Source organism: Muscardinus avellanarius (genome assembly GCF_963383645.1).
Source record: "Muscardinus avellanarius genome assembly, chromosome: 13".
NCBI lineage: Eukaryota > Metazoa > Chordata > Mammalia > Rodentia > Gliridae > Muscardinus > Muscardinus avellanarius.
Genome location: NC_137799.1, coordinates 90,105,946 through 90,128,314, shown reverse-complemented (window position 1 = coordinate 90,128,314; position 22,369 = coordinate 90,105,946). Strand labels below are relative to the sequence as shown.

At 44.4% G+C, this 22,369-nt stretch overlaps 1 protein-coding gene and 1 pseudogene across 2 annotated transcripts; both read left to right on the top strand.

The window, feature by feature from the left end:
• Positions 1 to 6,674: 6,674 nt before the first annotated feature.
• On the top strand, positions 6,675 to 13,829 carry QNG1 (Q-nucleotide N-glycosylase 1; the record flags this gene model as incomplete). Its single annotated transcript, XM_080708666.1, has 4 exons — positions 6,675 to 7,011; positions 8,861 to 9,120; positions 10,905 to 11,100; positions 13,597 to 13,829. 4 exons carry the CDS (start codon positions 6,675 to 6,677, stop codon positions 13,827 to 13,829), a joined length of 1,026 nt encoding a protein of 341 aa, XP_080564792.1.
• A 4,093-nt stretch (positions 13,830 to 17,922) lies between these two features.
• LOC308272257 (activator of 90 kDa heat shock protein ATPase homolog 2-like) lies at positions 17,923 to 18,640 on the top strand (annotated as a pseudogene). The gene is made up of 2 exons: positions 17,923 to 18,269; positions 18,492 to 18,640. The product of its transcript is annotated as an activator of 90 kDa heat shock protein ATPase homolog 2-like (transcript).
• Positions 18,641 to 22,369: the final 3,729 nt, after the last annotated feature.

The following is a 22,369-nucleotide window of genomic DNA, read 5'->3' as shown; positions in this document are numbered from 1 at the left end:
TCCAAACAAAAAATAAAATAATAAAAATTTTAAAGGCTGGGGGTGTAGCCAGGCGTGGTGGCATACAGTTGTAATCCCAGTCAGTAGTTGGGGGGCTGAGACAGGAGGATTGCAGGTTTACAGCCAGCCTCAGCTATTTAGTGGGGCTTCCACATTTAGCAAGACCCTGTTTCAAAATAAATAAAAAATAGGGCTGGGGGGCAGGAAATGGTGGCACACCCTTGTAATACCAGCATTTGCTGACAGCCGCAGCTATGTAGTGAGGCCCTTTGCACTCAGTGAAACCCTGTTTCAAAAGAAAGAAAAAAAAATAGTGCTGGGGTGTAGCTCGAAGGGAGAATGCCCTGGGTTCCATCCCCAGTACTGTAATAAATAAATAAATAAATAAATAAATAAATAAATAAATAAATAAATAAATAAATAAATAAAAAACAGGGCTAGGGGTGTAGCTCAGAGGTAGAATGCCCGTGGGTTCAATCCCCAAAACCGCAGAAAAAGCAAAAAAAGGTCTTGCTAAGTAGCTGAAATCCTCACTAATATGCGGAGGCTGTTCTTGAATTTACAATCTTGCTGTTTCAGCCTCTCAAGTACTGGGACTATAGATGTTTGCCCCATGCCCAACCTTAAACAATACTTCTTAAATTCTTTGTTTCTTTTTTTTTTTTCTTAAATTCTCTATTTTTTTCTTAATTTCTCTCTTTTTTGGGGGGGGTACTGGGGGTGGAACCCAGGGACTTCTCTACCTCTGGGCTATACTCCAGACCTATTTTATATTTTATTTGGAAACAGGGTCTCACTAAGTTGCTGAGAGCCTCACTCAGTAGCTGAGGTTGTCTTCAAACCTGTGAGATCCTCCTGTCTCAGCCTCCCAAGCGCGGGGATTACAAAGGTGCGCCACCACGCCCAGCTAAATTCTCTATTTCTTAAGCTGGATGTGATGGTGCATGCTTGTAATCCCAGCATGTGGGAGGCTGAGACAGGAGGGTCACAGTTTGCTGCCAGCCTCAGCTACTGAGTGATGCCCTTTGCAACTCAGTGAGACCCTGTTTCAAAAAAAATATATATATAATAGGGCTGGGTGTGTGGCTCAGAGGTAGAATGCCCCTGGGTTCCATCCCCAGTACCACAAAAAAAATTTTTTTAATTTCTTTAAAAACCACAGAAAATTGAAGACATAGTAATAACAGCTGCCAATAAATTGACTTTTTTTTTTCTTGTACTGAGGATAGAACTCAGGGACAATCTATCTCAAAGCTACACCCCTAGCCCTTGTACATATGTGTGTATAGTATGCATACATGTATATGCATACATGTATATCAGAAGGTATATTAATATTCCAAATATAAATCCTAAAAATTAGCAATAATAAAAGCAATAAAATACAATTTAGAAATAGGTAAAAGACTAAAATAGATAGTGAACCTCCAAAGATTTTTATATGACCAATAAACACATGAATATCACTCACATTATCATAATATAACTAATCATTAAGGAAATACAAATAAAAACTATGGTGAAATACTACTTCACATTTGTTAGGATGGCTACTTAACATGAATTACCTTGCTCCAGCCCTTTACCTTGAGTTTGTTACTCTCTTTACTTGTAAAGTGTGTTTCTTATAAGCAGCAGATGAATGGATTCTGGTGTCTAATCCATTTTGCCACTTTATGTCTTTTTATTGGGGAATTGAGGCCATTTACATTCAGTGTGATTATTGAGAGATAACTTTTAATTCCTAACATGGTAAGATTTTATTTCTGTTTGAAATACTGTTTATTCTTCTTTGCTTAGTTGTCTTTTTTTGTTGTTGTTCTTTTGGTGGTACTGGAGGTGGAACCCAGAGGCTTTCTACCTCTGGGCTATACTCCCAGACCCATTTTATATTTTATTTGGAAACAGGGTCTCACTTAAGTTGCTGAGAGCCTCACTAAGTAGCTGAGGCTGGCTTCAAACCTACGTGATCCTCCTGTCTCAGCCTCCCAAGTGCAGGGATTACAAGCGTGTGCCACCATGCCCAGCTTTTGCTTAGTTGTCTGCTGGATGGAAAATCTTGTTTCTCTGGTTCTGTTGTGTATTACCTATTTCTTCTTTGTAGTTAATCTCTTTGAGTATTTTCTCTAGTGCTGGTTTTGAAGACAAATTCCTTCAGTTTCTGTTTGTCATGGAAGCTTCTTATTTCCCCATCTAATTTGATAGAAAATTTTGCTGGGTAGGAAATTTTTGGCTGGAAGTTGTTTTCTTTCAGAGTTTGGAATATGTTACTCCAAGCCCTTCTGGCTCTCATGACTTGGTTTGGGAAGTCTGGAGTGATTCTAATTGGTTTGCCTCTGAATGTCACTTGGCCTTTTGTTTTTGTTGCCTTTAAGATTCTCTCCTTGGCTTCCACATTGGTCATTTTGACAATTATGTGGCATGGGGAACCTTTTCTCTGATCCTGTCTAAAGGGAGTTCTATCAGTTTCCTGGACCTGTGTATTGACCTCTTGCTCTATGTTTGGAAAACTCTCTACCACTATTTCTTTGAGAGATTATTGATCCCTTTGGTTTCATCTTCTTTTCCCTCCTCTATTCTGATTATTCTTAGGTTAGCTCTATTAAAATGGGCCCATATTTCTTCAATGTCAGATTCCTGCTGTCTGATTTTTTTTCTAAGTTATAAATTATGCATTCGTCTTTGGAGTGATCATTTTCTAGGAGCAAGATTCTAGTCTCCATGTGGTCTAATTGACCACATACTTTGAATTGAGGCTTTTACCTCAATGATTGCTTCCTTTATTTCTTTTAGACTCTCTCTAAATTCTTTTCGAAAGTCCTGTGTTATTTCTACAGTTATATATTTGATTTGATCTTCTGGAGATCTCTGAATTTCTGTGTTATCAGGTTCTGATATTATGGGGTTGTGGGCATTCATTGCTCTATTGTTGTTCCTCTTTCCCATGATTTCAGAAGTTTGTGCCTTCTCTTAGTTCTTCCCTGGGTCACCACAACTTCACTTAGGGTGCTCTGGATCTTGAGTTTGTGGTAATCTCAGCTGCCACTACTCCTTTACTGGGTTGTATCATAAAGACTCAGACCCAGGCAGTTAATCGAGGCTGCGCGAGACCGTGGGGTGTCGGGCTGGGCATTTTCCCATGGGGAGCTGCAACTAGGGTGTGGTATCTTTGCCACCACTACTCCTTCACTCAGTTGGACTGCAAAATCTCAGACCCAGGGAGATTATCAAAGCTGTGCAAGTCCCTTGGGGGTGCAGTGATGGGATTTCTCCTGTAGGGGCCACAATTTCACTTACGGTTATTGTGCGCGCTGATCTGGAGCTGTCGTGGGCTTGGTGAACTCGCTGCCACTGCTGGCAATATGGCACTGCTTCCATGCCCTCGGCCATGAGGCTGGCATATTTCTTTTCTGGTTTTGAGCTCCTTTCTGAGTCCCTGGAAGGCGTGATGCGCTTGGCCACTGGGAGTTTTAGATGTTCTTTGCGCTGAAAGAACTGCTGAATTATACCTGAATGATCTGCAGCTACTCCCTCAGCTCCTTGATTACCTTTCCTCTCTGGAGCCTGGTGCTGTGAGGCATGATGGTGCTGGTGTGGCTCCGCAATGTGGGCTGGTTTCTTTTCTGGTCTCTGGTTGTTCTTCTAGTCTTCTTTTTCTCTGTCCCTTGTGTTTACATTTTTTATTTCTCTGCTGCTAGTATTTTCTGACTATAAAAAGCACTGATTTTGTGGCAAAAGAGATCGAGTGTTAGCAGGACTCATAAACACTGCTTTTCTCGGTCGCCATCTTCCTGGAAGTCTCAAGTTCTTTTTTTTTAAAACCAAACTATAGAAACAGGAGGGATAAAGATATGCTGCTTCTCTAGGGTCACAGCTTTTAAAAGCAAAAGATCCACATCCCCAAAATTGCAAAGAAAATATTTTATTTTCATTACAAATGGCTACTGATTCCCCCCTACACACACAGTGTTGGTGATCCACTGAACTAATCTCCAGCCCTGAATGATTATCTTTAATAATCACCCAAATAAGTCGGGTGTGGTGGCACATGCCTGTAATCCCAGTGCGCAGAGATGGAAATAAGAGGATCTCAGGTTCAAAGCCACCTTAGCAAATTAGCTAGGTCAAATAAAAAACAGGGCTGGGGGTGTAGCTCTGAGGTATGTAGAACCCCTCTGGGTTCAATTTCCAGCACAACAGATGCAAAAACATCATTCTAATAATTCAAAAATTATTTTCAAAGTTGTGAATATTTTTATGTTACCTATGGAGATTTAAGTCTCCAAAGAAAAGTACGGACCTGGAGCAAGGCATGGCGGTGCACTCCTGTAATCTCAGTACTTTGGAGGGCTGTGACAGCAGGATGGCGGTTCAAGGACAGCCTCAGCAAGCAGTGAGATTTTCATCAACCTAGAAAGACCAGGTTTCTGAATAAGAAATAAAATCAGACTGGGGGTGTACCTCCAACGTAGAATGCCTCTGGCCTAAATCCTCAGTAAAACACACACACACACACACACACACACACACACACACCCCTCTATGCTAATACTTCAGGCAAAGATAATCACTAAATTGACTTCTCTTTTTTCTTTTTGCTGGTACTGGGGGTAGAATCCAGAGGCTTTCTACCTCCGGGCTATACTCCCAGACCTATTTTATACTTTATTTGGAAACAGGGTCTCACTAAGTTGCTGAGAGCCTCACTAAATAGCTGAGGCTGACTTCAAACTTGTGAGATCCTCCTGTCTCAGCCTCCCAAGTGCAGGGATTACAAGCATGCGCCATCATGCCCAACTCTAAATTGACTTCTGTACTTCTCTATTAAGTTTGGTTAAGTTTTGGCTGAGCATGGTGGCCCATGCTTGTAATCCCAGTACTTGGAATGCTGAGACAGGAGGATCACAGGTTTGTGGCCAGCTCCAGATACTTAGTGAGGCCCTCCAGGACTGAGATTCTGTTTCAAAATAAAAATATAAAATAGGACTGGGGTTGTTGTACTGTTCAATCCCCAGTACCATACACACACACACACTCACACACACACACACACAAATCAGAAGCTTGTTTTTTAGTTTTAGGTTTTGGGTTTTTTTTTTTTTTTTTTTTTGTATTGGTGATTGGACCCAGGGGCATTCCACCTCTGAGCTACATTTCAACCTTTTTTACTTATTTATTTATTATTTATATTTTCCAGAACTGGGGATTGAACCCTACCCAGGGGCATTCTACCTCAGAGCTCCACCCAGTCCAATTTTTTTTTGTTTTTGTTTTTTATGGTGCTGGGGATTGAGCCTCCGGGCATTCTTCCTCTGAGCTACCGAGCTACACCACCTACCTTATTTTTTATTATTTATTTTGAAACAGGATCTCACTAAGTTGCAGAGGGCCTAAATAGCTGAGGATGGCCGCTAAACATTATCCTCCTGTCTCAGCCTCCAGAAATGCTGGGATTACAAGCCTGGGCCACCACACCCGGCTTCCTTATTGTTTTTTTTTGGGGGGGGGGTCCTGGGGGTGGAACCCAGAGGTTTTTTACCTCCGGGCTATACTCCCAGACCTATTTTCTACTTTATTTGGAAACAGGGTCTCACTAAGTTGCTGAGAGCCTCACTAAGTAGCTGAGGCTGGCTTGGAACCTCTGCAATCCTCCTGTCTCAGCCTCCCAAATGCTGGGATTACAAGAGTGCGCCACCACACCGAGCTTCCTTATTGTTTATTTTGAAACAGGGTCTCACTGAATTTAGAGGGCCTCACTAAGTTGCAGAGGATGATCCCGGATCATCCTGTCTCAGCATCCCAAGTACTAGGATTACGAGCGCGCCACCACGCCTGGTTTTTCCTTTCTTCTTTTATTTATTTGTTTGTTTGTTTTGCGGCAGTGGGGATGGAACCCAGGGGCATTCTACCTCTGAGCTACACCCCCAGTCAATATTTTAAATTTTGAAACAGGGTTTCACTGAGTTGCAAAGGGCCTAAGTAGCTGAGGCTGTCTGCGAACCGCGATCCTCCTGTCTCAGCCTCTGTTACTGTCTCCTCAGCAGGGACAGTCACGACTTGTGGACCAGAATGACTGACACTGGTGCCTGGCTCATACAGGGCCCTTCATGTGGAGCGACTGATCTCAAGGCATTGGCTCTCAGCCCGAAGCTTTGCTGGGACGGGCGCTCATCACGGAACCACCCGGATTCACTCCCAACACGACGATCACTATAGCTGCTTCGGCCAGAACCGGGAGGGACTAGATGAGATGTAGTCATTAAGCACAAGACCAGGCACAACACGTCCACTTAACAACTTCGTGTACTTGTTTCCACACCCATTTCCCCAAACCTGCCATCACGCTACACGTTCATCCGGCCAGGGATTTAGCAAAGAGGTGCGCCAGCCCAGGGATGGGGTGTCACACAGTCGCATCCAAGGGAGGCTCGCGGTGCTCTGGGGACCTTCCCCCGGGCGGTCTCCACGGCCGCCTCCCACCGCTCCCGACACCGGAAGTGGGCGTGGCCACGTGGGGGCGTGGCCTCATCCCGGAAGTGCCTGCGCCCGGCGGGCTCGGAGTCCGGGAGGCGTGCCTGGCGCCGCCCGCGCCCTGGACCTGGACCCGCTAGCCTGGGGAGAGTGGGCCGGCCCGGAGTCCAGCGGCCTTCCGCAGCTGCCGAGGAGCGGGCGGGATGGACGGCGTGCTGAGTCCCCGCGAGTCCGCCAGGTTCATCGCGGAGAACAGCCGGGACGTGGCGGTGGACGGCGCGGGCGTGCGGAGCGTGGCCGAGCTGCTGCTGCCCAGGGCCTCGGGGCCCGAGCTGCGCCTGGAGGGCTGGAAGGCGCTGCACGAGCTCAACCCCAAGGCGGCCGACGAGGCCGCGGTCAACTGGGTGTTCCTCGTAGACACGCTCAACTTCTCCTTCTGGTCGGAGCGGGCTGAGCGCAAGTGTCTGGTGGAGTACCGGGGCCGGGCCTACAGTGGGTACTGGGCCCTGTGCGCCGCCGTCAACCGCGCCCTGGACCAAGGTTGGTGCCGCTCGCCGCGGGACCCAGCGTCCAGGTTTCGCGTCTGGAACAGGGCCCGGGGACCAGGGCAAGTTGGGAGTTCGAATAAAGTGTTAGGGGCGAACCTCAAGTTTTGTATTGTCAGTCTCCCCGCTAAAGTAAGAGCAGAAGGGCCGTACTCGGTGGAAAAGAGTACGTATCCTTATCACGGCATAGGTATAAAGGTCATCTTCCAGGGAATCCCACGTTAATGGTACCCGGAGAACAAAGGGGACACTTGAAGAAACATACGTAGTCAAGATACATGTGATGTGACATTGCACTCGTTAGAAATGGGTCACCTAAGTACAATTAAGTAAGAAATGAGTTTACTTCTGATTTTCCCTCTTGTGGCACTGGGGATTGAACCCAGGGACACTCAGCTACTGAGCTACATCTCCAACATAGTTTATTCAGATATGTGTGCACGTGTCTGTGTGTGTGTATATGTATTTTTGATGCTGGGATTGAACCCAGGGCATTCTATCCTCAAGCTATGGCCTCAGCCCAATTTTTTTTTTTTTTTTTTTTTTTTTTTTGTGGTACTGGGGTTCCTGGAAACCCTTCTACCTCCAGGATACACTCCCAGACACCTATTTTATACTTTTTATTTGGAAACAGGGTCTCTTAAACCAGCGCGGCTGGCTTCGAACCTGCGCGGGGATTACACGCGTGTGCCACCATGCCTGGCGGCCTCAGCCCAATTTTTTATTTTTTATTTGGAAACAGGGTCTTGCTAAATTGCTAAGTGCCTCACTAAATTGCCGAGGCTGGCTCTGAACCCGTGATCCTCCTCTCTGTCTCCTGAGTTACTGAGATTACAGGTATGCACCATCATACCTGTCTTTTATTTATTTAGTTTGTGTTACTGGGGATTGAACCCAGGGGCCTTCTACCTCCGAGTTATACCCCAGCCCTATTTTTTATTTTGAAACAGGGTCTCACGAAGTTGCAAAGGGTCTAAGTAGCTGAGGCTGGTTGCGAACCTTAGTCCTCCTGTTTCAGCCTTCCAAATGCTGGGATTACAAGCCGGGCCTGGTGGCGCCCGCTTGTCATCCCCGCGCTTGGGAGGCGGAGACAGAAGGATCGCACGGGTTCGAAGCCAGCCTCAGCTACTTAGTGAGGAGGCTCTCAGCAACTTAGTGAGACCCTGTTACCAAATAAAATATATATATATTTTTAAAAGGGTCTGGGAGTATAGCCCGGAGGTAGAAAGCCTCTGGATTCCACCCCCAGGACCACCAAATGCTGGGATTACAAGAGCGCACCACCATGCCCTGCTTTCTTCATCACCTTAAATACATTTCTATAGCATTGACTTGGTTTCATATTAATTACATGCTATAAAACCAAGACTCTAGCCAGGTGTAGTGGTACAGGCCTGCAATCCCAGTACTTGCTGAGGCTGGCTCTGAATCCCAGTATCACAGATTTGACAATTGCGCACAACTTAGACCTTCAGCAGTTTAGTGAAACTCTATTTCAAAATAAAAAAAAAGTAAGCCAGGCGTGGTGGCGCACGCTTCTAATCCTCTGGCTGAGACCAGAGGATCGCGATTCGTGGACAGCCTCAGCTACTTAGTGAGGCCCTCCACAACTTATGATACCTATTTCAAAATAAATATAAAATTGGGCAGGGGGTGTAGCTCGGAGGTCAAATATCCCTGGGTTCCATCCCCAGACCCCCCCACACACACACACACAAATAAAAATAAAAAGGACTCGCAATAGGTCCAAGGTAGAACATCCCCAGTGCCAAAATAAATAAAACCAAGGGTCTAAGGAACTATCAAAATATGACATTGTTTCTCTGAATTTTTTGTCTCTAAAGGAATACCAATAACTAGTGCCTCCTACTATGCCACAGTGACCCTGGATCAGGTTCGTCATATATTTCGTTCCGACACAGACGTTTCCATGCCGTTGATAGAGGAGCGGCATCGGATTCTGAATGAAACCGGGACAATTCTGCTGGAGAAGTTTGGAGGCTCTTTTCTCACTTGTGTCCGAGAAAGTAAAAAAAGTGCACAGAACTTACTGCACCTGGTGGTTGAAAATTTCCCTTCTTACAGAGATGTAACTCAGTTCAAGGTAAGGTTCTTTTGTTAGGAGTTTTAGAAATATATATTTTAAAGCCGGGTGTGGTGGCGCATGTTTGTAATTCCCATACTTGGGAGGCTGAGACAGGAGGATTGCGCAGGTTCGAAGCCAGCCTCGGCTACTTAGTGAGGCTCTCAGCAACTTAGTGAGACCCTGTTTCCAAATAAAATAGAAAATAGGTCTGGGAGTATAGCCTGGAGGTAGAAAGCCTCTGGGTTCCACCCCTAGTACCACCAAAAAAAAAAAAAAAAATCTTAAAATTCTCTCAGAGTTAACCTTTCTCCTTCTAGAATTCATTTTTAGAATAAAAAAGTAAATTTTGTTGTTCATTGTAGAAAAGAAACAGGAAAAAGTTTATTAAGACCTTCAGCAACTTAGTGAGATTGTTTTAAAATAAAAATAAAAAGGGCTAGAGGTGTAGCTCAGAGGTAGAATGCCCCTGGGCTCAATCTCAAGTACCAAAAAAGAAACATAGCTGGGGGCAGTGGCACATGCCTGTAATTCCAGTACTTGGGAGGTATGACAGGAGGATCTCAAGTTCAAGGCCAGCCTCAGCTATTTAGTGAGATCCTGTTTCAAACTATGATAGAGCTGGGCACATGCTTGTAATCCCTGCATTTGGGAGGCTGAGACAGGAGGATCTCAGCCTCCCAAAACAGCTTTGTTACAGTTTGGGAAACTGTCCCCAGAGATCTTTGTTAGACCCCTGGGAATAATTTCCCAAAAACTCCCCAAAGAAACAACAACAACAAAAACAACAAAAACAAACAAAAAAACAACAACAGAAAAACAAAAAAGAGGAAAAGATAGAAATACAGGAGATAGAAATACAGCCCCATGCCAAAATGGCATGGAGGGGTGACTCGAAATGAATACACCAAAGGGATTACACGTGGACTTGGCCTTTTATACCCATGACCTCCATCTTGTTTAGGAAAGTCCCTGTAAGACCTTCCATGAAGATCGACCCCTCCTACCATCTTAGCTAGCTTATCCAATCATGTAGATCTCTCTTTAGATAGAGAAAGGCCTAGTTCTCCTCTCCTAAGATCTGTCTTTAGATAGAGACCGGCCTAGTTCTCCTCTCCTATGGACTGGTTAATTGCTTTGAGCTAGGTTAATTTACATTGAAATAGCTGCATGTTTTTAGGCAGAAAGCAGGTCCTTGCACAGATTTGCCCCTCACCCAATTTTTGAAATATATTAATAATCATAGCTTTCTCAAATTTTCTTAGGCCATTCCCAATACTAGTACAAGCTTCAGCTATTTATTAAGGGTCTTTGCAACTCAGACCCTGTTTCAGAATAAAGAATAAAAAAATAAGGCTGGGGGTGTAGCGCAGAGGTAGAATGCCCTGGGTTCCATCCCCAGTACCACACACACACAAATAAAATAAAATTAAAAAATAAGCTGGGTATGGTGTGCACGCTTGTAATCCCAGCATTTGAGAGGCTGAGGCAGGAGGATCACGGTTCATGGACAGCCTCAGCTACTTAGTGAGGCCCTTTGTAACTCAGAATAAAAAATAGGGCAGGGAGTGTAGCTCGGGGGTCAAGTGCCCCTTGATTCCATCCCCAGACCTGCTCCCCCCCCCAAAAAAAATGCTGAGGATATAGCTCGGAGGTAGAATGCCCCTGGGTTCCATCCCCAGTACCACAAAAAACAAAATAAATAAAAATAAGAAAGGTTGGGTTCAAGTGCCCTCCTCCCCAAATGAAATAACATACATAAAGCATGCACTTATACCTGCTAACATTTATATTCTCTTGGTCAGGGGAAAAGAATTTCTTTTTACAAGCGAGCCCAAATCCTCGTGGCAGACACATGGAGTGTATTAGAAGGAAAAGGAGATGGCTGCTTTGAGGATATCTCTAGTATCACCATGTTTGCTGACTATAGATTACCTCAGATCCTTGCTCACCTGGGAGCCCTGAAATACTCTGACGAGCTACTGAAGAAGCTTCTCAAAGGTTCGCAACTTGAAGTCATTCTTTGCTATACTATAAATTGTTGTTGAGTCTCTGTTGAGGTTCATTCACACACACACACACACACACACACACCCAAAAACCCTCTCCTTTGCTCTAAAAGAAAGTACTATTTATTGTTAAAAATCTCAAATACAAAGAAGTGGGTGTTGCTTAACTGGGTTCCTCTAGCTCAAAGTTGCAGCCAGCCGATAGCTGGGGGAAGGGTCGCATCTATCTAATGGCTCTGCTTGAGTGGCGGCTTCTGCCTTCAAGGTTACTCCCTGGCTTGATTTGGCAGTTTGGGCACATTCATAGTCAGGGCTGATTAACAGGAGACTGGAAGAGGCAGTGAAGGGCATGTATGCTACCCCTTTGGGCAAAGGAAGGAATTAGAAGTGTGCGCTTTCTCTCTCTCTCTCTCTCTGTATTGTAGAACTGGGGGTTGAACGAGGGTCACTCTACCTCCAAGCTACATCCCTAGTCCTATTTTTTTATTATATATTTGTTTATTTTTTTTCAGTACTGGGGATGGAACCCAAGGGTATTCTACTTCGGAGCTATATCTCCAGTCCTATTATTTATTTATGTATTTATGTATTTATTTATTTTTGTGGTATTGTGGATGGAACCCAGGGGCCTTCTACCTCCGGGCTACACTCCCAGACCTGTTTTATATTTTATTTGGAAACAGAGTCTCACTAAGGTGTTGAGAGTCTCACTAAGTAGCTAAGGCTGGCTTTGAACCTGTGTGATCCTCCTGTCTCAGTCTTCCAAGTACTGGAATTACAAGCATGCGCCACCATGTCCAGCCTTATTTTTATTTCTTTGAAACAGGGTCTCACTGGGTTGCAAAGGGCCTCACCAAGTAGTTGAGGCTGCCTGAGAACCACGAGCCTCCTGTCTCTCAGCCTCCCAAATGCTGGGATTACAAGCATGTGCCACCACGCCCAACTCCTATTTTTTTATTCTTTATTCTTTATTTGGAAACAGGGTCTCACTAAGTTTTGGAGGGCCTCACTAATTAGCTGAGGCTGGCCGCGATCCTCCTGTCTCAGCCTCTTAAGTACAAGGATGTACCACCATGCCTGGTTGAAAGTCTCTTTTGGTCTCTTTTCTCCACCTGCCCCATTGACCAGTATGGAAGCGCACTGGGGAGTTGGATGGCGGTGTCATATTTAACACTACTTAAGGTCTCAGGTGACAGAGTACAATTCTTGGGGCTGGGGCATTTTCCTGTGTCTCTCTGGATCCCAGGGCTTCTTGGGTACTGTGAAGCCCTGTACAACAGTGCAGATTGGCGGCCAGAAGCCAGCGTTAGCCTGCGGGTGTGTTTTCTTTGGCCCGGATGGTGCTGTAAGAGGTTGACTGTCTGCCTGATCCCGCCAGGCATTTGAGTGGATGAGCTCTACTCTAGTTTCAGTGGCAGAACCCAGCTGGGGCCCCCCTGCAGGACCATATATATCCAGGGAGGTTACTGAACAGGTCGGGATTTCATGTGAGCTCTCAGCTTCATATTCAAAAGCTTGGCCAAGGATCCTGAATTCAAAGAACATTCATGTTTTTCCTTGCGCACCTTAACAACTCTGATGTCTTATGTTTTCCCTGATGCACCTAAGATCTTGCCAAGATAATGTTCAGCCAAGTGAAGAAAGGTGTCATTTATTGCCACCCCCCCCCAGGAGTCTTGCAACATTTAAAATAATCCTTTTTTTTTCTGGTATCAAACCTAATTTAAAATCCTTTATGAATTAATTTAATAAACTGTCATATTTTTTCTTTTTTTGCTGTTATTTTTTTAACTTTTTAATTTATTTGTTTATTTATTTATTATTTTTTTGGCGGCTGGTACTGGGGATGGAACCGAGGGCATGCTGCCTCCAAGCTACACTCCCAGCCCTATATTTTAAAAATTATTATTATTATTATTATTATTATTATTATTATTATTATTACTTTTTTTTTTTTTTTTGCGGGTCTGGGGATGGAACCCAGAGGCATTTAACCTCCAAGCTACACCCCCTGCCCTATTTTTTTATTCTTTCTTTTGAAACAGGGTCTCACTAAGTTGTGGAGGCTGTCCCTGAACTGCAGTCCTCCCGTCTCAGGCTCCCGAATGCTGGGATTACAAACGTGCACCACCACGCCCGGCTTTTATTCTTTATTTTCAAACAGGGTTTCACTGAGTTGCAAAGGGCCTCCTTAAGTAGGAGCTGAGGCTGTCTTTGAACCGTGATCCTCCTGTCTCAGCCTCCCAAATGCTGGGATTACAAGCGCACAACACCACACCCGGTTTGCTGTTAGAGTTTTAAATTTAGAGTCACTACATCTTTAACAAACATTCATTTGGGGAGCTAGTATATGCAAGGTGCTATCCCATGTCCCGGGAATATTAAGACACGCCTAATTATAGCTCATTCTTGTAAAATTTAATTTATCATTTTGCATTAATGCCTACATTTAGGAATTATTTTTTTCTCCATTCTTTAACTGTTGCAGGAGAAATGCTTTCATATGGTGATGAGCAAGAGGTGGAAATCCGGGGGTGCTCACTGTGGTGTGTGGAGCTGATCCGGGATTGCCTTCTGGAGCTTATTGCAAAAAAGGGTGAAAAACCTAATGGAGAGATCAATTCCATTCTTCTGGATTTTTACTTATGGGACTATGCCCGTGACCATCGGGAAGATATGAAAGGGATTCCATTTCATCGTACACGGTGCATATATTATTGACCCCAAGGGTAAACTGATCCGAAGAAAGTTGTATTTTTATATAATCGTTGTGTGATCATGCTTTGATATTAAGAGAAAGTGGTAGAGGTTATGGGAATGAGAAAATTGATGATCCAGTCTCACTTCAAAATTTTTTCTTGATCTGGGCGTGGTGGTGCACACTTGTAATCCTAGTACTTGAGAGGCTGAGACAGGTTCAAGACCAGCTTCAGCAACTTAAGCAAGACTCTCAGTAAACTTGCGAGACCCTGTTTTAAAAAAAGGGAATAGCCAGGCGTGGTGGCACACACTTGTAATCCCAACATGTGGGAGGCTGAGCCAGGAGGATCATGGTTCACAGACAGCCTCAGCTACTACCTAATCAGGCCCTTTGCAACTCAGTGAGACCCTGTTTCAAAATAAAGAATAAAAAAATTGGGCAGGGGGAAGCTGGGTGTGGTAGCACACGCTTGTAATCTCTGTGCTTGGGAGGCTGAGATAGGAGGATCACACAGGTTCGAAGCCAGCCTCAGCTAGTTAGTGAGTCTCTCAGCAACTTAGTAAGACCCTGTTTTGAAAAAAAAAAAAAAAAAAAAAAAGATCTGGTAGTATAGCCTGGAGGTAGAAAGCCCCTGGGTTCTACCCCCAGTACCACCAAAAGAAAAAAGAAAAAAAAAGGTCACAGGTTTGAAGCCAGCCTCAGCAATTTTGTGAAGGCCCTCAGTAACTTAGTCACAATTTCCAAATTAAAAAATAATAATAATAAAATAGGTCTGGGGGTATACCCCAGAAGTAGAAGGCCCCAGGGTTCCATCCCAACAATACACACAAATAATTAAAAATTAATAGTACCTTATAGTGCAATTAATGTTTAGTGATAACATTTCTTCTACTCACTTAACAGCTTTTCTCAACTTGCAATCATTTTCTTTTTTCTTTTTTTATTGTTAGGGATTGAAACCAGGACCTCATACATGTTAGGCAAGTGGTCTATATACTGGGTTTTTGGTTTTTTTTTTTTGGTGGTACTGGGGTTCCTGGAAACCCTTCTACCTCGGACCTACACTCCTAGACCTATTTTATATCTTTATTTGGAAACAGGGTCTCAAGCCAGCGAGGTTGGCTTCGAACCTGTGCGATCCTCCTGTCTCTGCCTCCCAAGCCTGGGATTGGGAGCCACTCAGGACGCCTGGTTACACTGGTTATTTTAAACTTTATCTTAAGATGGGCGTGGTGGCACAGGCTTGTAATCCCTGCTTAGGAGGCTGAGACAGGAGGATCGCACAGTTTCCAAGCCAGCCTCAGCTACTTAGTGAGGCTCTCAGCAGCTTAGTGAGACCCTGTTTCCAAATAAAGTATAAAATAGGTCTGGGAGTGTAGCCTGGAGGTAGAAAGCTCCTGGGTCCCACCCTCAATACCCCCCACCCACAAACAGCTTTATTGGCGATTTTAAAAAAAGTAATGAGTTTTATATATGATTTTTTTTTCTTTTTGGCTGGGGATTGAACCCAGAGACACTCTACCTCTGAGATACACCCCCAGCTCTTTTTGTTTTTTATTTTAAAGCAGTGTCTCACTAAGTTGCTGAGGCTGGCTTTGAGCCTTCAATCCTCCTGTCTCAGCCTCCCAAGTATTGGTATTACAGGTGTGTGTCACTGTGCCCAGCTCATCATGATTTTAATTTAGGATATCTGTTTGCCTAATATTTATATTCAAACTGTAGTAGAACTGAATAAAGATCTTCAAAACTTTTGAAGTTTTGTTTTGTTTTGTTGCGGGTCTGGGGATGGAACCCAGGGGCATTCGACCTCTGAGCTACACCCCCTGCCCAATTTTTTATTCTTTATTTTGAAACAGGGTCTCACTGAGTTGCAGAGGGCCTCACTAAGTAGCTGAGGCTGTCCGTGAACTGTGATCCTCCTGTCTCAGCCTCCTGAATGCTGGGATTACAAGCGTGCGCCACCACGCCCGGCTTGAAATTGGTTATTTCATTACAATAGAATTTACCACTTTTTCTGCCGTCTTTCCATGCCGCCATAACGGTGTGCATGAATGTCCCGGCTGCTGCTCTCAAGAGCATCAGCAGTGCTTAGAAGAGAGGCGAATGCACTCATTTCTTACCTCCGTCCCCATCTTCCAACAGAATCTTGATTTTGTTAAGTAACAACAGTAGTTCCTTTTCCGTGTTATCCGTGGGGGATTGGTTCCAGGATCCCCAACCACCACACCAAAACTCACAGATGCTTAACATCTTATATAAAATGGCTTAGTATTTAGCCGGGCGTGATGGCGCACGCTTGTAATCCCCGCACTTGGTAGGCTGAGACAGGAGGATCGCCGGAGGATCGCCCAGGTTCGAAGCCAGCCTCAGCTACTTAGTGAGGCTCTCAGCAACTTGGTGAGACCCTGTTTCCAAATAAAATATAAAATAGGTCTGGGAGTATAGCTCGGAGGTAGAAAGCCTCTGGGTTCCACCCCCAGTACCACCAAAAAAATAAATAAATAAAATGGCTTAGTATTTGCATATAACCCAATACATCTTCCCATATACTTAAAATCATGGCTAAATGGCTTATAATACCTAATATAGTATGAATACTATGTAAGTAGTTGTTTATACTGTATTGGTTAAGGGGAAATGATATGAAAAGATTCTAGACTGGAATATTTTTCGTCTGTGGTTGGTTGGCTCCATTGCAGATGCAGAACCCACCAATGCAGACGGCGGTTTTGCAGAGACCTGTTTGTTCACTTGTAACTAAATCACAAAAGGGTGCCAAGCCTTTCCCAAAGCACTCTACTGCCATCTGCTGGAGATTTGTCATAACCATTGGGGATGACAATGCCTCCTGGTGGTGTGCAATACACGGCTTGCACAACTGTCAGTAGTTTGTGTTCGGCCTCCTTTGTGGGAGTAGGGAGAAGGTGAGCCCATGCCTAGTTCTAGAGGTGGATTGATTATATTATGAAAGATTTCGTTTTCATGGTAATACTGTCTCTTAGCCTGTGGTTGCTTTGTAATGGGGTAATTCATTTTGGCCAGTGAGACTGGAGGGGAAGTCCAGAAGTTTCCAAAAACAATTCTGCACACTTAAGAAATAGACATAGGAGCTGGGCATAGTGGCTTACACCTATAATCCCAGCTACTCAGGAGACTGATGCAGAATATTGCAAAATTTGAGGCTAGACTAGGCAAGTAAGTGAGACCATGTCTCAAAATTAAAATTGTAGCTGGGTGAGGTGGCGCATGTTTGTAATCCCAGCCTTTGCAAGGCAAAGACAGAATGATCCGGGTTTGCCGACAGCCTCAGCTACTTAGTGAGGCTCTTTGCAACTCAGTGAGACCCTGTTTCAAAATAAAGAATAAAAAATAGGGCTGGGGGTGTATCTCGGAGGTAGAATGCCCCGGGTTCCATCTTAAGTAACACACACACACACACACACACACACACACACACACAATTACAATTAAAAAAGAAAGTCGGCTGGGCATGGTGGCACACGCTTGTAATCCCAGCACTTGGGAGGAGGGTGAGGCGTCGCGCAGCGGCGGCAAAGGAAAGCTGATCTTCTATAAGTGGAACATAAAGATGAGCGGAAAAGTTAAAGAATCTGTTGCCAAGCACACGGGATTGATGGACATAACGAACCTTTCTGACGAAAGTGAAGTAGATGACACCGAGGTGAAGGTGGGTAAAGATAAAGGAAATGGGATGTGCTGAAGGATGTTAGGAAAACAGCAGGCACACGGAGGTCAGGGCCCTTGGAGATGGCCTGAGGCACTTAAGACGGTAAGCAGGCTACCTTGTGAAGCAGAGGGTGTCTTTCCTATTCACCCAAGCTACGCTCTGCACTGTGCTCTGGTTTTTGTTTTTGGTGGTATTGGGAATAGAACCCAGGGGTTTTCTACCTCCAGGCTATTCTCCTAGACCTGTTTTATATTTTATTTGGAAACAGGGTCTCACTAAGTTGCTGAGAGCCTCACTAAGTAGCTGAGGCTGGCTTCGAACCTAGGCGATCCTCCTGTCTCTGCCTCCCAAGCGCGGGGATTACAAGTGTGCGCCACCACGGCCAGCCTGCACTGTGGCCTGGATTCTCGGAATTTCAAGCAAGGATGATTTTACCAACAAAAGCTGCGTCAGCCCAGGAATGGACTGTTAAAAGGAAACTGAGTGAATGCACCTTGCAGGCCTCAGCTCCAGTGGCATTGGCTGCAGGCTTCCCACAGTGGCTCTGTGTATGGCTCTGACACAACAGAACAGCTGTATGGCCTCTGCACTGTGAAAGATTAGTGCCTCCGTTTTCCAAATCTTCTGCTGTAGTAGAAGCTGAAAAAGGAGGGAAATTCCAGATATTTGATGGGAACATCACTGGTGAATATATAGAACTGTCAAAAAATAGGATCGTCATGAAATGGAGATGTAGGAACTGGCCAGAAAAGCACCATGCAACAGTTGCACTGTGGTTTTTTGTTTTTTTTGTTTGTTTTTTGTTTTTTGTTTTGGTGGTACTGGGGTTCCTGGAAGCCCTTCTACCTCCGGGCTACACTCCCAGACCTATTCTATTTTTGGAACCGGGGTCTTTTATGCCAGAGAGGCTGGCTTCGAACCTGCGCGATCCTCCTGTCTCCGCCTCCCAAGTGCGGGGATTACAAGCGTGCGCCACCGCGCCCGGCGCTGAACTGCGTTTTATGCCTACTCCAGGGCAAATAGAATTACAGTTGGATGTAAAGGCGCTCCTGTCTGTAAGGAACACAACGCGAAATTCTGTTGGCAGAAACAGCATTTGGAAGAAAAAAAAACTTACTGCAGCTGACCCCCCTACATGGCTGAATAGTTAGGTTTTTTAAGGGCATTACCTTTTATAGCAGAAAGTGTCATGTTTCTCTCTTTCCCATCCTTCCTTTAAAAAAGAAGAATCTCTTAGTGAGGCCCTCCACAACTTAATGAGATTCTGTTTCAAAATAAAGAATAAAAAATTGGGCTGGAGGTGCAGCTCAGAGGTAGAATGCCCCTGATTTCAATCCTCAGCATCACAAACAAACAAACAAACAAACAAAAAACAATTTTGATTTTGAGACAGTCTTGCAAAGTTGCTGAGGCTGGCCTCAAACCTGTGATTCTCCTATCTCAGCTTCCCAAGTACTGGATTACAGCGTGTGTCACCGTGCCCAGTGCCAGGTATGTTGCCAAAAGGAATACGCAGCCCCAGCTATGAATTAGTCTTGCCAGAAGTTTGAATATGAATCTAATCAAGAATCTAGATCTAACTAGGAGTTTGTAAGAAATGTAGGAAATTGAAGAGCAAGTTAAGTGAAAACACAGAGATGTTCAGCCGAATCTAATGTGATAGGGTCTATAAGACAAATGACATAATTCCTCCTCCCCCCTCTCCTCCTTTCCCTTCTACCCTTCCCTCCCCCCTTCTTCTCCGTGGATTGAATCCAGGAGCATTCTACCTCTGAGCTACACCCCAGCCTCCCCCCCTTTTTTTGAAACAGGGTCACACTAGGTTGCTGAGAGTCTCACTACATTGCTGAGGCTGTACTTGAACCAGCGCCCCTCTTATCTCAGGTTCACAAATACTGGGATTCAGGCATATGCCACCATGCCTGCTTGACATAGTTTCTTTAATAAATGAATGGCTTTAAAAAGGTGGAGAACTGCAAGGATGTGGAGAAATCTGATCCCTTGTGCACTGGTGGCGGGTGTGTTAAATGGTGCAGTGGCTGTAGAAAGCAGTATAGTGGCCAGGTACAGTGTTGTGTGCCTGTAAACCCAGCTACTCAGCAGGCAAAGGCAGGAGGATCACAAATTTGAAGCCATCCTGGACAATTTAGTGAGACCTTAACTCAAAAATGAAAAAGATCTAGGGATGTAATGTAGTTCAGTTGTAGAATGCACCTGGGTTCAATCCCCAGTACAACAAGAAAAAAAAGGCAAGAAAACAGTACAGTGGTTGCCCCTAACAATTACAAATAGAATTATCAAGCAGGGCGTGGTGGCGCACGCTTGTAATCCCAGCATTTGGGAGGCTGAGACAGGAGGATCGCGGTTCGAGGACAGCCTCAGCTACTTAGTGAGGCCCTCTGCAACTCAGTGAGACCCGGTTTCAAAATAAAGAATAAAAAATAGGGCAGGGGGTGGAGCTTGGAGGTCAAATGCCCCTGGGTTCTACCCCCAGACCCGCAAAAAAACCCCACAAAAAACAAAAAAAAAAACAAATAGAATTATCAGAGGTGGGAGGGTATAGTTCAAATTAATTAATTAATTAATTTTTTATTTTATTTATTTATTTTTTTGGTGGCACTGGGGTTCCTGGAAACCCTTCTACTTCTGGGCTACACTCTCAGACCTATTTTATATATTTTTTAAAATTTGAAAACAGGATCTCCTAAGCCAGCGCGGCTGGCTGGCTTCGAACCTGCGCGATCCTCCTGTCTCTGCCTCCCAAGCGCGGGGATTACAAGTATGTGCCACCACGCCCGGCTAATTAATTTATTTTTTGTAGTATGTGATACTGGGGGATTGAACTCAGGGGCATTCTACCTCTTAGCTACATCCCAGCCCTATTTTATTTTTTTATCTTGAAATAGGATCACAGGTTCAAGGCCAGCCTCAGCAACTGAGTGAGACCCTCACCAACTTAGAAAGACCCTACTTCAAAATAAAGAATAAAAAATAGGTCTGGGGGTGTAGTTGGAGGTAGAATGCCCCTGGTTCAATCCCCAGAGACACACATACTCTCTCTCTCTCTCTCTCTCTCTCTCTCTCTCTCTCTCACACACACACACACACACACACACACACACACACACACACACACATCCCTGATTCATCATCAGCTGGATTGTTACTATTTATGTATTTGTTTATTTTATGGTACTGGGGATTGAACCTAGGAGCATTCTACCTGAGCTATACCCCCAGACCTATTTTATTTTCTATTTGGAAAGAGTGTCTCCCTAAGTTGTGGAGGGCTTTACTAAGTACTCGAGCCTGGCCACAAACTTGTGATCTTCCTGTCACAGCCTCCCAAGTACTGGGATTACAAGTATTTGCCACCATGTTGGTTTAGATCGCCCCTTAAACCAGTATATTTCAAATTACAGGTTATAATCCATTAGTGGGTCATGAAATCAATTTTTTTCCTTGGTGTTGGGGATTGAACCTAGGGCCTAGTGCATGCTAAACACATGTTCCACTACTGAGTTACACCACAGCTTCAGCAAAATCAACTTAGAGATTTGTAATAAAAATTAAGAAAAATTAAAATAAATTGGGTTTGGCGGTATACTCTTGTAATCCCACTATGACCCACAGGAGGATCTCAGGTTTGAGGCCAGACTCAGCAATTTAGCGAAATCCTGCTTCAAAAAACAAAACACTAGCCAGGCCTGGTGATGCACACATATAATCCCAGCATTTGGGAGGATGAGACAGGAGGATTGCAGACAGCCTCAGCTACTTAGGCCATTTGCAACTCAGTGAGACTCTATGTCAAAATAAAGAATAAAAAAAAATAGGGCTGGGGGGGTATAGTTTGGAAGTAGAATGCCCCTGGGTTCAATCCCCAGTACAACAAGAAAAAAAAAAGGCAAGAAAACAGTACAGTGGTTGCCCCTAACAATTACAAATAGAATTATCAAGCAGGGCGTGGTGGCGCACGCTTGTAATCCATCTCCAGTACCACACAAAGACACAAAAATAAAATAAAATAAAATAGGGCTGAGGGTGTATCTCAGAGGTAGAATGCCCCTGGATTCAATCCCCAGTGCCAAAATAAATAAATAAATAAATAAACAAATAAGTAAAAAAAATACTAGAAAGAAAGAAAAGGACTGATAGATGTTACATGATTGAGCTTTGGAAACACTGTCAAGCAAAAGACTAAAAGAGCCAGGCGTGGTAGCGCACGCTTGTAATCCCCACACTTGGGAGGCGGAGACAGGAAGATCACGCAGGTTTGAAGTCAGCCACTTGCTATGGCTTAAGAGACCCTGTTTCCAAATAAAAATATAAAAAATAGGTCTGGGAGTGTAGCCCGGAGGTAGAAGGGCTTCCAGGAACCCCAGTACCACCACCAAAATAAAAAAAAAAAAAAAGACTAAAAGAATTTCTCGGCAGGTACTGCAAGAGGGCTATAACTCTTCCTGTCAGCTTGAAGTCAAGAACTGACGGTGAAGGAAGAAAACAATTATTCCTGGTTCTTTCCCTGAGTTTTCCTTTAACTAAAGTCACTTTGTAGGACAAAAGACAGAAGTGAGCCGGCCATAGTGGCCGTGCACACCTGCTATCCCAGTACTTGGGGTTTGAGACAGGAGAATCACATGTTCAACGCCAGACTCAGCAACTTAGCTAGGTTCTGTTTACAAATAAAAAATAAAATAGGGCTGGGGGTGTAGGTAGGAGGTAGAATGCTCTTGGTTTCAATCTCCAGCACCCCATTCTCATCTTCCCACTACCCCTCAAGTTCCCACCCCCCTTTAAACCAGAAGTCTGCTAACACACTAGGACAGATTGTGGACACACACCACACCACTACTGCTTTCTTTCTTTCTT